Source organism: Erpetoichthys calabaricus, chromosome 1 (genome assembly GCF_900747795.2).
Source record: "Erpetoichthys calabaricus chromosome 1, fErpCal1.3, whole genome shotgun sequence".
In the NCBI taxonomy this organism is placed as follows: Eukaryota; Metazoa; Chordata; class Cladistia; order Polypteriformes; family Polypteridae; genus Erpetoichthys; species Erpetoichthys calabaricus.
Window position 1 is genome coordinate 11,914,138 of NC_041394.2, and position 16,477 is coordinate 11,930,614.

The 16,477-nt window shown below is 42.4% G+C and overlaps 1 protein-coding gene across 1 annotated transcript in view; it reads right to left on the reverse strand.

Moving 5' to 3' along the window:
- Positions 1-13,336, reverse strand: part of prkd2 (protein kinase D2) — a 208,415-nt gene extending 195,079 nt beyond the window's left edge. Inside the window, exon 1 of the mRNA XM_028792906.2 lies at positions 12,519-13,336. Within this exon, the coding sequence (XP_028648739.1) occupies positions 12,519-12,824 (306 nt within the window). The 5' untranslated portion in view covers positions 12,825-13,336. The remainder of the gene's footprint in view (positions 1-12,518) is intronic.
- Positions 13,337-16,477: the final 3,141 nt, after the last annotated feature.

The window sequence follows — 16,477 nt, forward strand, 5'->3', positions numbered from 1 at the left end:
CGAGTGTAGGTCTCTCTGCAGACACTAGGACTGTCACAAGCGTCACAATAGGTGTGCAGTTTAAGTTAAATGGGGACTCGAATTTAGTCCAAGAATTATCTTAGGCAGTGTGCGGTGAGGCATGTGAATGGAAACCCCTAACTGGCATAGCATGAGTGGCAAAGCACAACTTGGCACAACGTGAGTGTGCTCAGAAATGGACCAGACGTACAGTGCAGAATCGAGCCTACTGAGGATGGGATGAGCTGTGGGTTCACACATCAATACACAGACAGACAGGCAGAGAGATATGAAAGGCGCTATATGATAGATACTGAACTCCACACAGATGAAGGCTAAGTGAGGGATTTATAGAATGATATACATGAAAGGCACTATATGATAGATAGATCGATAGATAGAGTGAAAGGCACTATATAATGATAGAGTGAAAGGCACTATATAATGATAGATAGATAGATAGATAGATAGATAGATAGATAGATAGATAGATAGATAGATAGATAGATAGATAGATAGATAGATAGATAGATAGATAGATAGAATACTATTTAATAGACAGATACGAAAGGCACTATAAAATAGTGATACAATTTTCATAATTTTGGCTTTATACATCACCACAATGGATTTGAAATAAAGCAACCATTATGTGACTGAAGTGTAAACTTCCAGCTTTAGTTTAAAGGGACTCTGTTTGTCAGTTCTAAGTGTTAAGTGGCTCACACAACATTTTTGGTAAGCCCGTTTAGATTAAAGCTTAAAGTCTACACTTCAGTCACATAATGGTTGCTTTATTTCAAATCCATTGTGGTGTTGTATAAAGCCAAAATTATGAAAACTGTATCACTATCTATCTTATAGTGCCTTTCGTATCTGTCTATTAAATAGTGTCTCTCCTATCTATCCATCAGCAGAGACAAATGAAGAAAGAATGAATAACTAGAATATCTATTTTATAGTGCCTTTCGTATCTGTCTATCTATCTCTCTCTTATATAGTGCCTTTCATATATGTCTGTCTGCCGGTCTATCGATGTGTGAACCCACAGCTCATCCCAACCTCAGCAGGCCCCAGTCTGGATTCTGCACTGTACGTCTGCACCATTGCAGAATACACTTGTGCTATACCAAGTTATGCTTTGCCACTCATGCTATGCCAATTTGGGATTTATATAAAAAAAATCTGTATATATCTATATATAAAAATGTGTATATATGTGTGTGTGTATATACTATATATATGATATACAGTATGTACATGTGTGTATATGTGGATAAAATAAAGAGTTGATTCAAGTGCGTCACACTTCCTAATTCAGGTCACCCGTCTGCCTGCTCAAAGAGCTCCATTCTTGACGGTAACATTACAGCATCCTCGCTCCAAATGAACTGCCCCATTGTCACACCTTCACCAGACCTCCTCCCCAGACAGCGAGTGAGTGAGCGAGTGCTCTCTAATGCCGGCTGCCTGCAGTCACAGAGCAGGGGGCACACAGAGGCCTCTTTGAAACTGGCATCCTCTCAGGCCGAGGTCAGCAGGTTAGCACTGTAGAACACTGGAACCCCCGGAGTCAGGCATGAGAGCTGTGAGAATAGGAAAAAGGTCTGAGGTCACTGGGAGGAGTGCGTTCTCTCTGCTGGTGGGCAGGATGGACAAGAGACGAGCACACAAGGAAAGAAAACAAAATGAGCAGAGAAAGGAAAGCGACTTGAGATGGTGGGCTTCCTCACTTAATGCTAAGACAAAATAAACACTACAAATAAAATTAAATAGCAGCGTTGGCAAAGTGATTGGTAGTGCCACGTTAAGAGCTCTAGGAAACTGATGGAATGTCCAAGATATCACCTATGCCAAGTTTGATGTACTTAAGAGGTCTGCTACGTTACATGGTGGCATGAGAGACAAATGTGGCTGTGCCTGCAGCAGACTGGCATTGCACAGTGGTGCTCACACATGGGGAGGAGGGCTTTGGATTGTGCGTAAGGTGGGAAGCAAGTCTGAAAATTCTTGGATGAACAAACCTCAGGATCTGAGTGGCATGTGTTACATTTTGTTATTTTGTCTTCATTTGTCTCTGTAGATAGATATGAAAGGCACTATATGATAGATAGATAGATAGATAGATAGATAGATAGATAGATAGATAGATAGATAGATAGATAGATAGATAGATAGATAGATAGATAGATAGATAGATAGATAGATAGATAGATAGATAGATAGATAGATAGATAGATAGATAGATAGATAGATAGATAGATAGATAGATAGATAGATAGATAGATAGGATACCCCCAGTACTCCCACAAGTATCCCAGGTGGGTTTTTCTCCGACATTCCAAACTGACTGCCAGCTCTAAACTGGCCTGATCCACCCAAGTGTGAGGACTGCCACCTTACTTCGGGTTGGTTGATCCCAGCCTTGCACCCAGTGCCCACAAACATGCCATGAAAGGCAATATATACTAGAGAGACACGAAGGACACTTTATAATAGAGAGATTGTCACATACAGTACATAGATATAAAAGGCACCATATATTATACAGTAAGAGGAGTAAAAGGCCCCAGACACAAAGAAAGATCTGCATACTCACAGATGCATACACACAGACTGCCGTCATGCATGCGCATCACAGGACCACCCTCTTCCCTGGCATGTGATACCATCTGGGGGCCAAGAGGCTGGCGCTGCCACTAACTGCCTGGTCTTTTTCTTCCTCCACAATACCAAGAAACCGCCCAGTAAGGGCAACTGACTCCGCCCCTTCCAGTCCCTGGCTTGTAAGAACTCGACCGCCCAGAAGGAGGCATCACTTCTGCCCAGGATGACCAGATCTAAGCAGCTCTGTGACTTCCCAAAGACATACAAGAAAGCCCGATTGATTCCTGCCTCTTTATTCTCATTGTGAAGGTTTTGCTTCCTTTTTACCCCATCGTGCATTTGCTTAGGACTTGGAAGTAAATGGGTACAGCCAGGTTGGCACCCCAGAAAGTTCCCTTCCTTTTGAGCCTGTTATTCCCTCAGATGAGCACACTGCATAGAGATAGATAGATAGATAGATAGATAGATAGATAGATAGATAGATAGATAGATAGATAGATAGATAGATAGATAGATAGATAGATAGATAGATAGATAGATAGATACTTTATTAATCCCAATGGGAAATTCACAATACTGCACATCAATAGTCACACACAGTACACACATACTCTTAATATATAACACATAAGCACACACAGACATTTCAAATTTTTTTTTTGCTTGATGCCATAGGTGACAAGAGATGTGTAATTGTCACTTTTTGGTGGTCACTGGTGAGCACACTTACAAGTCACACTTCCATTTCCTTTTTTCTTTAGCGGCTCTTCTTTTCTTCTACCAGAGCTGTAAAAAAGAAAACCCCTCCACTTGTGCATACTTTAAAACTCTTTATTTTTATAGTGCCTTTCCCGTGCACTTCACTTCACGACACCGGTGGGTTTATATAATAAGTGCTTCGGAGACAGCAGATATGGTGGACCTCGTCACCCCTGATTTTGTTTGAACTTTTTGGCCCATCCCTTCCAGAAGTTTCTGTCTCAACAAGTCACAGAGCACCGTTTCCTACCCAAGGTCTCTTGCGGGCCCGTGCTGCAGGTCAGTAGAAGTGTGGAAGCCATGTCCGTCATCAAACCATGAGAAGCATTCGGGGATGGAGATGGCCATGGAAAGGCGCTATATATGTAAGTTCAAGACTGGAAGATCAACACAAGCCTCCACCGCCGTTTTTGACTGCGTGACTGTGTCACAATTATCCATCCATCCATTTTCCATCCATCCATCCATTTTCCAACCCGCTGAATCCGAACACAGGGTCACGGGGGTCTGCTGGAGCCAATCCCAGCCAACACAGGGCACAAGGCAGGAACCAATCCTGGGCAGGGTGCCAACCCACCGCAGGACACACACACACAAACACACCCACACACCAAGCACACACTAGGGCCAATTTAGAATCGCCAATCCACCTAACCTGCATGTCTTTGGACTGTGGGAGGAAACCGGAGCGCCCGGAGGAAACCCACGCTGACACGGGGAGAACATGCAAACTCCACGCAGGGAGGACCCGGGAAGCGAACCCAGGTCCCCAGGTCTCCCAACTGCGAGGCAGCAGCGCTACCCACTGCGCCACCGTGCCGCCTGTCACAATTATAATCACCTTAATTTATTATAATACACATGAATAGCACCTTGCGACAGTGCTCAGTATGGAAAGGCACTATATACAAACAAAAGTCAGTCAAGTAAATCACGAACTCCTTGTGTGACCCGAGTAAGAAACTGCAATGGCTTCAGCTCACACTGCCAAAATTAGGAAACCACCGTAACACACCTCTGAAGCATTTTAGAATGGTCTGCACTATCAAAAGGCGCTATATAAACCCACTTCAGTTTCCATAACTGACCTCCCCCACCTTGTGTGGTGACTTCACCCGTCGGTGCCCACAAATGCTGACCTCTGAGGTCTATTATAATGCACCTGAAGAGGATCTGGTGACAGCAGGGTTCACAGAGGAAAGGCGCTATATAAAAATCAAACGTTAGCCACTTCAGGTTTTTACCTCTAACATCTTTTGTGTTCCAGGTTACTCACTGCAATGGCCGGTGCTCAGACCGCTGAAGTGGAGAAAGCACTGTAACTAACCTTATGACGGGCTTGATAATAGAAGGGCGCCGACATCAACATCACAAGCCTGCCGCTTCAGTCCCCATCACTTACTTCCTGTGTGCCCCTGCGCCAGTCATTTCACCTGCTGGCACCCATAAATGTTAAGGCTCTACATTCTGTTGTAACATACCTGAAAAGCATGTGGTGCCAGTCTTTATTAAGGAAAGGTGTCACATAAAACTAAAGGTCTGCCACTTCAGAGTTTACCACGGAGACCCCGAGTGAGTGGCTACACTTGGCAGCGCCCATAAGCATTAAAAGGTACTATAACACACTTGCAATGGTGTTCGGTAAAGAAAGGTGCTGTTAGACACCAAATGTCTGTCAATTCAGATCCCACCACAAACCACCACGAGTGAGTCACTTCACGTGCACTAGACTCTGAAACAATACTGCAGCCACACTGTGACAGAAAGGCACTATAAAAAACCACAGGCCTACCAGTTCACTCCTTGCCACAGACTCCATGAGTGCTCAAGGTGGTTTATTTCAATGGCCGCTGCTCACACTGCAGAAGAAAGAAGACCACCGTAATAAACCTCTGAATAAATTTAGGATAAGGTCGACTAAGTCAAGGAAAGGCACTATATAATAAATATCACAAGCTGGACACTTCACTCCCCATCACTAACCCACTGTCTCACTACACCTGCCGGTGCCCATAAATGAAATGGCTCTAAAATCTGTTAGAAAATACCAGAAAAGCACCTTTTAGATAGTGTCTTGTAATGAAAGGCGCTATATAAAATACAAAGTCTTCCACCTCAGTCAGTTACGTGACTGGAATTAGTGACTTTAACATCCCATGCACACATAGTAGAAAGAAGGAAAGCACTATGGAGCAAACCTTTTCAGACCACCTATAATGGCAGCATCAGATGCAAGGCGGGCACTTCTCCTGCACGGGATGCCAGTCTGACACATAACATGGCACGTTCACTCCTGCTCAATACAACTTATAGTTGCGGGGTGCCAAAGCCTCTCCTGGCTGCATCTGGACACAAAGTAGGAATCGGCAGTGGACAGGATAACCAGTCCATCAACCAGCCTCTCTTCTAAATATGTAAGTGAACTTCACCCTTCTGCAGCTTTCATCTGTGCCCAATTTACAGATGTCATATGTGTCACGTTTGTAAAAGCGCATACACAATTACTAGTTAAAAACTACAGACCTCACTTCACACCTCGGTCATCCAGCATCGCTGCTCAATTTATTTCTGCCACATAGAGTGTGTAACAAAACAGCTGTGAGGCAGAGCTTATTATGAAAGGCGCTATATAAAATGAAACCCTACTGCTGACTTTAATTTTTTTTTTGGTTTAACATAAATGGTTCCACTGAGGCAACATTAACAGCATGTATTTCAAAAGCACATTTTTATACATTGGATGTAGCTTTAATTCCTTTACAAGACGTCAACAATAGTTACAAATAAAGAAAACAAAATTACATAAGAATAATAATGAAAACATAACGGACATGAAATAAATAATACACACATACATAAGATAGATATCTAAATTAATAAAGAATTAGTGTCCTTCTATATAGGCTAGCTGTGCTACCCATCTGAGATGACTTGAAATCTAAGTAATTAACAAAGACATCAGTGTTAATGTTTACAGTGCACCATTTGAAATGTTTGTAGTAATAAAATGCATTTCATTTTTCATTCCAACAGATGGCGCATCACAAACATTTGTAGTAGTAAAACCTGTTACTGTAAATGTTTGTGATGCACAATCTGTTGGAATAGAAAATGCAATGCATATGTCTCTTTTATATGCCATTTGGTATGGGATTCGTAAAAACAGCATTAATGTTTGTGATGTGCCATCTGTTAGAATGACAAATGCAATGCATTTTATTACTATAATTGTGGTGCACCACCTGTTGGAATGACAAATGTAATGCATTTTATTACTATAATTGTGATGCACCATCTGTTGAAATTACAAAAGAATAAATATTTCTTTTATAGGACATTTGGTATGGGATTCGTAAAAGCAGCATTAATGTTTGTGATGGGCCATCTGTTGGAATGACAAATGCAATGCATTTTATTGCTATAATTGTGATTCATCATCTGCCAGAGTGACAAAAACAACACATATGTCTCTTTTATATGTCATTTGGTATGGAATTCTTAAAAGCAGCATTAATGTTTGTGATACACCATCTTTTGCAAAGACAAATGCAATGTATTTTATTACTACAATTGTGATGCACCATTTGCTGGAGTGACAAAAGTACACGCATAGGTCTCTTTTATATGCCATTTGGTATGGGATTCTTAAAAGAAGCGCTAATGTTTGTGATGAGCCATCTGTTGAAATGACAAATGCAATGCATTTTATTAATACAATTGTGATGCATCATCTGTCAGAGTGACAAAAGCAATGCATGTGTCTCTGTTATATGCCATTTGGTATGGGCTTCATAAAGCAGCGCTAATGTTTGTGATACACCATCTTTTGCAAAGACAAATTCAATGTATTTTATTACTACAATTGTGATGTACCATCTTTTGCAATTACAAAAGCAATGCATATGTCTCTTTTATATGCCATTTGGTATGGGATTCATAAAGCAGTGATTTATTGTTTGTGATGTACCATCTGTTGGACTGACAAATGCAATCTATTTTATTACTACAATTATAATGAGCCATCTATTGGAATGAGAGAAAAGTATCAAACGGACAGATACATAAACAGAGACACAAACACTTATCCTTTTATTAAAGTGGATTGCATTCTTTAAGTCTCTAAAGATGAGCCTGACATTAAAATCAGATGGTCGAGGAGGACAGAAAAAAAAAAAAAAAAGATTAGAGGCAAAGTGCTTACAAAAGAAAAAAAAATGAGTTTGTTATTGTTTTTGCAATTTAGCATTTGGCACAATACTTGCTATGTAAGGTGCTATAGATGAAGAATGAAGGGTGAAAATGAAAACTGGGACAGGGTCTCATGCTACTACCACAAAGGCAGGGGGTCATCACAAAGCAGAAGTGGCTCAGTTTGAAAGAAAGAATGAAGCGATGTGATATCAGTGATCCTGGACAGAGCGGCACAATTAGGCTAATCAGCTCATTAAAACTGGGTCACTGAAAGCAATATGGAATGACAGGCACTATATAAAATAAAGGTTCTCTGAAAGTAATATGGGACGATACCCCATAACGTGAAAGATGCTCAGCTTCTCTGAAGCTGGATTACTAAAAGCCATACTGATTGCTACCCACTGTGAAAGGCACAACATGTAACAAAGATTCTCTGAGTGGGGATTACTGAAGGCAATTATGTGAAAAAAAAAAAAATCTCACACTATTCCATTGTGCTGCTGAGGTGTCACCCGCTGCACTCGGGTCCCAATCCAGGTGGGACGTCATGTGGTGGGTGTGCCAACACGGTATCAGAGGATGCTCCCAACCTCTCTCTATGTGAAAGGTGCTATATGAAACAGAGGCTCTCTGCATGTGGATTACTGAAAAAATATAGGATAAGGTTTAATGCTAAAGGCACTATATAAAGTAAAAGGTTCCTTGAAAGTGGTACACTGAAGCAATAGGAGAGGATACGTCATATGAAAGATGCTACATGAAACAAACATTCTCTGAAATTGGATCACTAAAAGCCATACAGAATATGAAAGGCACTATATGAAAGTCATGCAGCATGTGAAAGGCACTAAATGAAACAAAGGGTGTCTGAAAGTGCATCAGTGAAAGCATTGGGGGGGTAAAGCGCCATGTGAAAGGCGCTATATGAAAGTCATGCAGCATGTGAAAGGCACTAAATGAAACAAAGGGTGTCTGAAAGTGCATCAGTGAAAGCATTGGGGGGGTAAAGCGCCATGTGAAAGGCGCTATATGAAAGTCATGCAGCATGTGAAAGGCACTAAATGAAACAAAGGGTGTCTGAAAGTGCATCAGTGAAAGCATTGGGGGGGTAAAGCGCCATGTGAAAGGCGCTATATGAAAGTCATGCAGCATGTGAAAGGCACTAAATGAAACAAAGGGTGTCTGAAAGTGCATCAGTGAAAGCATTGGGGGGTAAAGCGCCATGTGAAAGGCGCTATATGAAAGTCATGCAGCATGTGAAAGGCACTAAATGAAACAAAGGGTGTCTGAAAGTGCATCAGTGAAAGCATTGGGGGGGTAAAGCGCCATGTGAAAGGCGCTATATGAAAGAAACATTCTCTGAAATTGGATCACGAAAAACCACACAGAATGTAAAAGACTATGAAACAAAGGGTTTCTGAAAGTATCACTGTGAGCAATGGGGGATAATTCTCCATGTAAAAGGCGCTATATGAAACAAACATTCCCTGAAAGTGGATCATTAAATGCCATACAGAATGTAAAAGACACTATATGAAACCAATACAGCATGTGAAAGGCACTATATGAAACAAAGGGTCTCTAACAGTGTATCAGCGAAAGCAAAAGGGGGGTAATGCTTCACGTGAAAGGCGCCATATGAAACAAACATTCCCTGAAAGTGGACCACTAAAAACAATACAGAGTGATACGCACTGCAAAAGGTGCTATATGAAACAATGGAGCTGTGTAAGGCTGTGGCACCACTATTCAGGGTGATGTACGTCAGGGAAGGCGCTATATGAAACAAAGATTCTCTAAGCCATGATGTCATTACTCACCAAAAGGACTGCAGTATGACGCGTGGTGTGATATGAATTGAGAGACTGTTGTAAGCCGTGATGTTGCTGTCCAAGGAAAGCACTGCAGTTTGTGTAAGGCACTATATAAAACAAGTGTGCAGAGGCGTGGTGGATGAATATTGTGGCAGCTGCAGCAAAATCAGAGAACTGAGCTTCACTACAATATAAAAACCAGGGGTCCCCCAAAAGCAGATTACAGAATCCTCATCCTGAAAGGGTGACATATGAAACATACTGCATGTCACCTGTAAGCCATGACGTCGCTGTTAATGTAAAGGGTCACAAGATGAGGCATGATTTGGAAAGTGCTCAATAAAAGAAGGCATCTGTGTACGCAGCGGCGTCCATGTTAGTTAGGAAACACGGGAACATCCTCATTGTGTCAGGCGCTATATACAGTGCATCCAGAAAGTATTCCCAGCGCATCACTTTCTCCACATTTTGTTATGTTACAGCCTTATTCCAAAATGGATTAAATTCATTTTTTTCCTCAGAATTCTACACACAACACCCCATAATGACAACACGAAAAGTTTACTTGAGATTTTTGCAAATTTATTAAAAATAAAACAAACTGAGAAATCCCATGTCCATAAGTATTCACAGCCTTTGCTCAATACTTTGTCGATGCACCTTTGGCAGCAATTCCAGCCTCAAGTCTTGTTGAATATGATGCCACAAGCTTGGCACACCTATCCTTGGCCAGTTTCGCCCATTCCTCTTTGCAGCACCTTTCAAGCTCCATCAGGTTGGATGGGAAGCGTCGGTGCACAGCCATTTTAAGATCTCTCCAGAGATGTTCAATCGGATTCAAGTCTGGGCCACCCAAGGACATTCACAGAGTTGTCCTGAAGCCACTCCTTTGATATCTTGGCTGTGTGCTTAGGGTCGTTGTTCTGCTGAAAGATGAACCGTCACCCCGTCTGAGGTCAAGAGCGCTCTGGAGCAGGTTTTCATCCAGGATGTCTCTGTACATTGCTGCGGTCATCTTTCCCTTTATCCTGACTAGTCTCCCAGTTCCTGTCACTGAAAAACATCCCCACAGCATGATGCTGCCACCACCATGCTTCACTGTAGGGATGGCATTGGCCTGGTGATGAGCGGTGCCTGGTTTCCTCCAAACGTGACGCCTGGCATTCACACCAAAGAGTTCAATCTTTGTCTCATCAGACCAGAGAATTTTCTTTCTCATGGTCTGAAAGTCCTTCAGGTGCCTTTTGGTAAACTCCAGGCGGGCTGCCATGTGCCTTTTACTGAGGACTCTACCATACAGGCCTGATTGGTGGATTGCTGCAGAGATGGTTGTCCTACTGGAAGGTTCTCCTCTCTCCACAGAGGACCTCTGACAGAGTGACCATCGGGTTCTTGGTCACCTCCCTGGCTAAGGCCCTTCTCCCCTGATCGCTCAGTTTAGATGGCCGGCCAGCTCTAGGAAGAGTCCTGGTGGTTTTGAACTTCTTCCACTTACGGATAATGGAGGCCACTGTGCTCATTGGGACCTTCAAAGCAGCAGAAATTTTTCTGTAGTCTTCCCCAGATTTGTGCCTTGAGACAATCCTGTCTCGGAGGTCTAAAGACAATTCCTTTGACTTCATGCTTGGTTTGTACTCTGACATGAACTGTCAATTGTGGGACCTTCTATAGACAGGTGTGTGCCTTTCCAAATCATGTCCAGTCAACTGAATTTACCACAGGTGGACTCCAATGAAGCTGCAGAAACATCTCAAGTATGATCAGGGGAAACAGGATGAACCTGAGCTCAATTTCGAGCTTCACATCAAAGGCTGTGAATACTTATGGACATGTGCTTTCTTAGTTTTTTTATTTTTAATAAATTTGCAAAAATCTCAAGTAAACTTTTTTCACGTTGTCATTATGGGGTGTTGTGTGTAGAATTCTGAGGAAAAAAATGAATTTAATCCATTTTGGAATAAGGCTGTAACATAACAAAATGTGCAAAAAGTGATGATGTGCTGGGAATACTTTCCAGATGCACTGTATACACAACATGGGCTCTGTCCGCTGTGCTCTCACTGCTTAGAGATGGAGCTGCAGAGTGAGGAAGACCAGGAAAGGCGCCCATGTAAGAGAGTTGTGCGGGGGTGAGGCTCTTGTGGAAGACGCTATAAAACACGGACCCTGGCTGTAAGCAGTGGTGAGTATTCATGGAGAGGACTGCAGTAGGATGCTCACCTGCCATACGAATGAAGAGGTTTCAGTCAGCTGTGATGGCTTCATTCACGAAAACTATTAACAGGATAGCTAAAAGACGCCACACACCCAAGATGTGATTTTTCTAAGCAATAACAATTCTGCAGATGGTGGCTCCTCTTGGAAGATGTTATATAAAGTGATGGTGGTCTACACTATAAATGTCAGGATTTATGAAAGCACGACAGAAAGATGAACAAGGCAGAAGGCGCTATATAAACCATAACTGCCCCCTTTATGCTGCGAAGACAAGGCTTCCTAAGCAGGACCCCAGAATGATAATGGAGGGCACCGTACTAAGCAAGAGCCACAAAAAGCAATACAGGTCATCGTGAAAGGCACTATATAACAAACTCTCTGTAGGCACTGATGCCACTATGAAAAAAAATTGCAGTCTACTCAGTAAGAATGGACGGTCTGAATGTGTGATGCCGCCATTCATAGAAAGCATTGCAGAATTGTCAACGTGGAAGGCGCTATATAACACAATGACCCTGAACAAGTAAATAGAGCGGAGCCTGCCGAGGACACAGAGCACCACGGACGATAAAACGGGATGATTATTGGCACAAGTTAGCCATTACGGACTGAATGGTCTCCTCACGACTGTCAGCCCTCTTAGGTCTTCAAGTCACACAGACGACTAGAAAGCTTGCGCTCGGGCGGCAGCGAATGACAGACATCCCCACAGCGGACACTTCTCTTTTACGCCGATTGACAAACAAATGCCAACGCAACCAAAAATCCCAAATAAAACCACTCGATTGCCTCCTCCAGCGTGGCGAGGCTCTCTGCCGCACATGGACTAAACTCTAAGGGCTCGGTGGCTTCAAAAGTGAAAGTGAGCCTCCTACGGCGAGGGGCGAACACGGCTCGGCGACGGCGGCACACGGCGCGTCTCCTTACCTTCTGGTCCACAATGGAGCAAGCCAGCTGTTTCACGTGGGCCAAATCCGCCGTGACCGGCAGCAACACCGATTCCCTGGTTAGTCCGATCTGGATAACGAAGGACACCCCGGCAGGCGCCGAGGTGCAGGGGGACATGACGCCTCCGCCAACGCCAGACCCCAGATCTCCACTTGTGCAGTTATGGCCATAACCCCCAGGTGACCCCATGGGGCTCGCAGACAAAGCTGGTCCAACAGCGAAGAACAGTGGACTGGGCAAAGAAGAGGAGGATGACGAGAGGCTGAGGCTGGTCGACATGTTCATCCCAGCTGCTCAGGCTTCCCGGGGGTGGGGGCAAAGGAAAGGATGTGGACGAGGGTGGGTTAGTCTCAGTCTCCAGAAGTTAGTACAAGTACCGCTGGTCCCCTTCAGGTGATCCACCAACTTCACCACCTTTGCTGGCTCGTTTCCCGCTGGCTCCCTCTCTGGCGTTTTACCTCTCCGCGTCTTCTTAGAAACAGGAAGGATATAACAAGAAACAAAGAGCTACCACCATCTGAACAGCAGAGTCCAAACTTCGGAGAAACAAACTTAACTTGAAAGAAAGAAAAAAAAACAAAACTCAAGATGGCTTCCTGGGCTAAAGGCAGGAAACTGAAGAGAGCTTGGTGCGGCTCACACAACGAGCAGACCTCCGTCGTTCGTTCTCTCTCTCTCTCTCTCTCCTTCTTTCGCACACTCGCTCGCTCAGTCTTACTTCTCAACTTTCGAGGGCTTCGTCAGAGTCGAAAAGGAAGTGTTCGGAGTGGCAGCTCGGCGAGCCTATCAGAAGACGAGTCGTCTGGAACGTCACGAACATCAGTGCCCGCCCTTTGTAGTTTACTTTATGAGCGCAAGTTTAGAACTTTAGAAAGGCGCGCGCGCTGATGCGTGTAGCTCTGCTGAGACCGCCGAAACGGATTCTTTCTTTCTCCTTTTATATTTCAAGATTTTCTCATTCTTTCTTTACCTTTCCTTTATATATCAAATTTTCTTTTTTATATCTCTTCCTTTTTTACTTTTACATATCTTTCTTTTTTCCCCTTTTATATCATTTCTTTTTTCTTTCTTTCCTTTTATATCTCCTCTTTCTTTTTCCTTTTATAACTCCTTTTTCTTTCTTTCCTTTTATATATCCTTTCTTTCTCTTTCTTTTTCCTTTTATATATTCATTCTTTTTTCTTTCCTTTTCCTTTTAAATTTTCTTTTTCTTTCTTTCTTTCTTTCTTTCTTTACTTTTCCTTTTAGATCTCCAGGTTTTCCTTTATTTCTTTCTTTCTTTTATATCTCCATTCTTGTAGTTTGTGCCCAGGTGTGTCACAAAGTGAGATGGGAACTGAGGCAGGAACAAACCTTGGACAGGGTGCAACTCCAGCTCAAGGGGCAGAGTATTTATAATATGCTTGTTATGAAAGGAACTATATAAAAATGAATACTGTCTGGTTGCTCCCGTTTCTATTAATGTAAATTAAAGTGGCTGTTTTGTTATATAAGATGTGCTAAAAAAATATTTTGTTTTATGATCCCATCAGCTGCTGTCCCTTTACTTCTCCCTCTCCCTTTTCTAGTTTTCTTCATATTGTGAGATTTTTGAGACCCCGACATTTTAATACTGCCTGCATTAAAATGTTTCAGCACACAGCACAGTTGGGGGAATTCACTGGGTCTAAAAAAATCACATATAAAAAAAATACTGAACTCCACACAGATGAAGGCTAAGTGAGGGATTTATAGAATAATATACATGAAAGGCACTATATGATAGATAGATAGATAGATAGATAGATAGATAGATAGATAGATAGATAGAAAGGCACTATATAATAATGATAGATAGATAGATAGATAGATAGATAGATAGATAGATAGATAGATAGATAGATAGATAGATAGAAAGGCACTATATAATAATGATAGATAGAGTGAAAGGCACTATATAATGATAGATAGAGTGAAAGGCACTATATAATAATGATAGATAGATAGATAGATAGATAGATAGATAGATAGATAGATAGATAGATAGATAGGAGTGAAAGGCAATATATAATGATAGATAGAGTGAAAAGCACTATATAATGATAGATAGATAGAGTGAAAGGCACTACATAATGATAGAGTGAAAGGCACTATATAATGATTGATAGATAGAGTGAAAGGCACTATATAATGATAGAGTGAAAGGTACTATATAATGATAGATAGATAGATAGATAGATAGATAGATAGATAGATAGATAGATATGAAGGGCACTATATAATAGATAGATAGATAGAGTGAAAGGCACTATATAATGATAGATAGATAGAGTGAAAGACACTATATAATAATGATAGATAGATAGATAGATAGATAGATAGATAGATAGATAGATAGATAGATAGAGTGAAAGGCACTATATAATAATGATAGATAGATAGATAGATAGATAGATAGATAGATAGATAGATAGATAGATAGATAGATAGATAGATAGATAGATAGAGTGAAAGGCACTATATAATGATAGAGTGAAAGGTACTATATAATGATAGATAGATAGATAGATAGATAGATAGATAGATAGATAGATAGATAGATAGATATGAAGGGCACTATATAATAGATAGATAGATAGAGTGAAAGGCACTATATAATGATAGAGTGAAAGGCACTATATAATGATAGATAGATAGATAGATAGATAGATAGATAGAGTGAAAGGCACTATATAATGATAGAGTGAAAGGCACTATAGATAGATAGATAGATAGATAGATAGATAGATAGATAGATAGATAGATAGATAGATAGATACTCATCATGCTTTAAAAGTCAGGGTCAAGCCACTTGAACCACCACCAATGTGAAGCGCCCACCAATGGCAGACTTTATGCGCTGGTACACTCGCCACACATCAGCCATCAGATGGTGATGGGATTAAAGAGACAGTTAGCCAATCAGAGACAGGATACATTTAGGGGGCCTGAATGAACGGGTCTTGATGGAGAATTTAAGCAGGACATCAGGATACAGTCGACTCTTTTTCGAGGGATGCTCTTTTATGACCACAGAGAGTCAGGGCCTCATTTGAAGGGTGCCTTTTTTTATAGTACAGTGTCCCAGTCACTGCACTGGTGGGCATTGGGATCCACACACTGAGCACAGGGTAGGCGCCCCCTGCTGGCCTTGCCAGCACCTCTTTCAGCAGCATGTCAAGCATATTCCTAGATGGTCTCCCATTCACATACTGGCCAGGCCAGGTGGTACGGATGCTGGACGTGAACGTGGCACCTACAAGGCAGCACTGTTACCAGCTGTGCCATCCCTACAGAATAGTTATGAGTCTCTTTTCCAGTCCATTTGTGATTCAAAGTCACACAAGCATTTATGGCCAAGCTGCTCACGCGTATCTTTGCTAACTCATGTGTACACTGGGAACATTTGTTCAGACGGTTAATTATTTGAAAGTTCCTGAGCCTGTGATTTATTAACCAAAGCCACCAGACCAGACTGACAGTCCCCACCATGGGACACACAGAGAGCAAGTCTATTCATCCATCCATCCATCCATCCATTTTCCAACCCGCTGAATCCAAACAGGGTCACGGGGGTCTGCTGGAGCCAATCCCAGCCAACACAGGGCACAAGGCAGGGAACCAATCCCGGGCAGGGTGCCAACCCACCGCAGGACACACACAAACACACCCACACACCAAGCACACACTAGGGCCAATTTAGAATCTCCAATCCACCTAACCTGCATGTCTTTGGACTGTGGAAGGAAACCCACGCAGACACGGGGAGAACATGCAAACTCCACGCAGGGAGGACCCGGGAATCGAACCCAGGTCCCCAGGTCTCCCAACTGCGAGGCAGCAGCGCTACCCACTGCGCCACCGTGCCGCCTCTATTCATCCATCCTTTTTCTAAACTTGTTTTCAGTATTGTAAGGCAG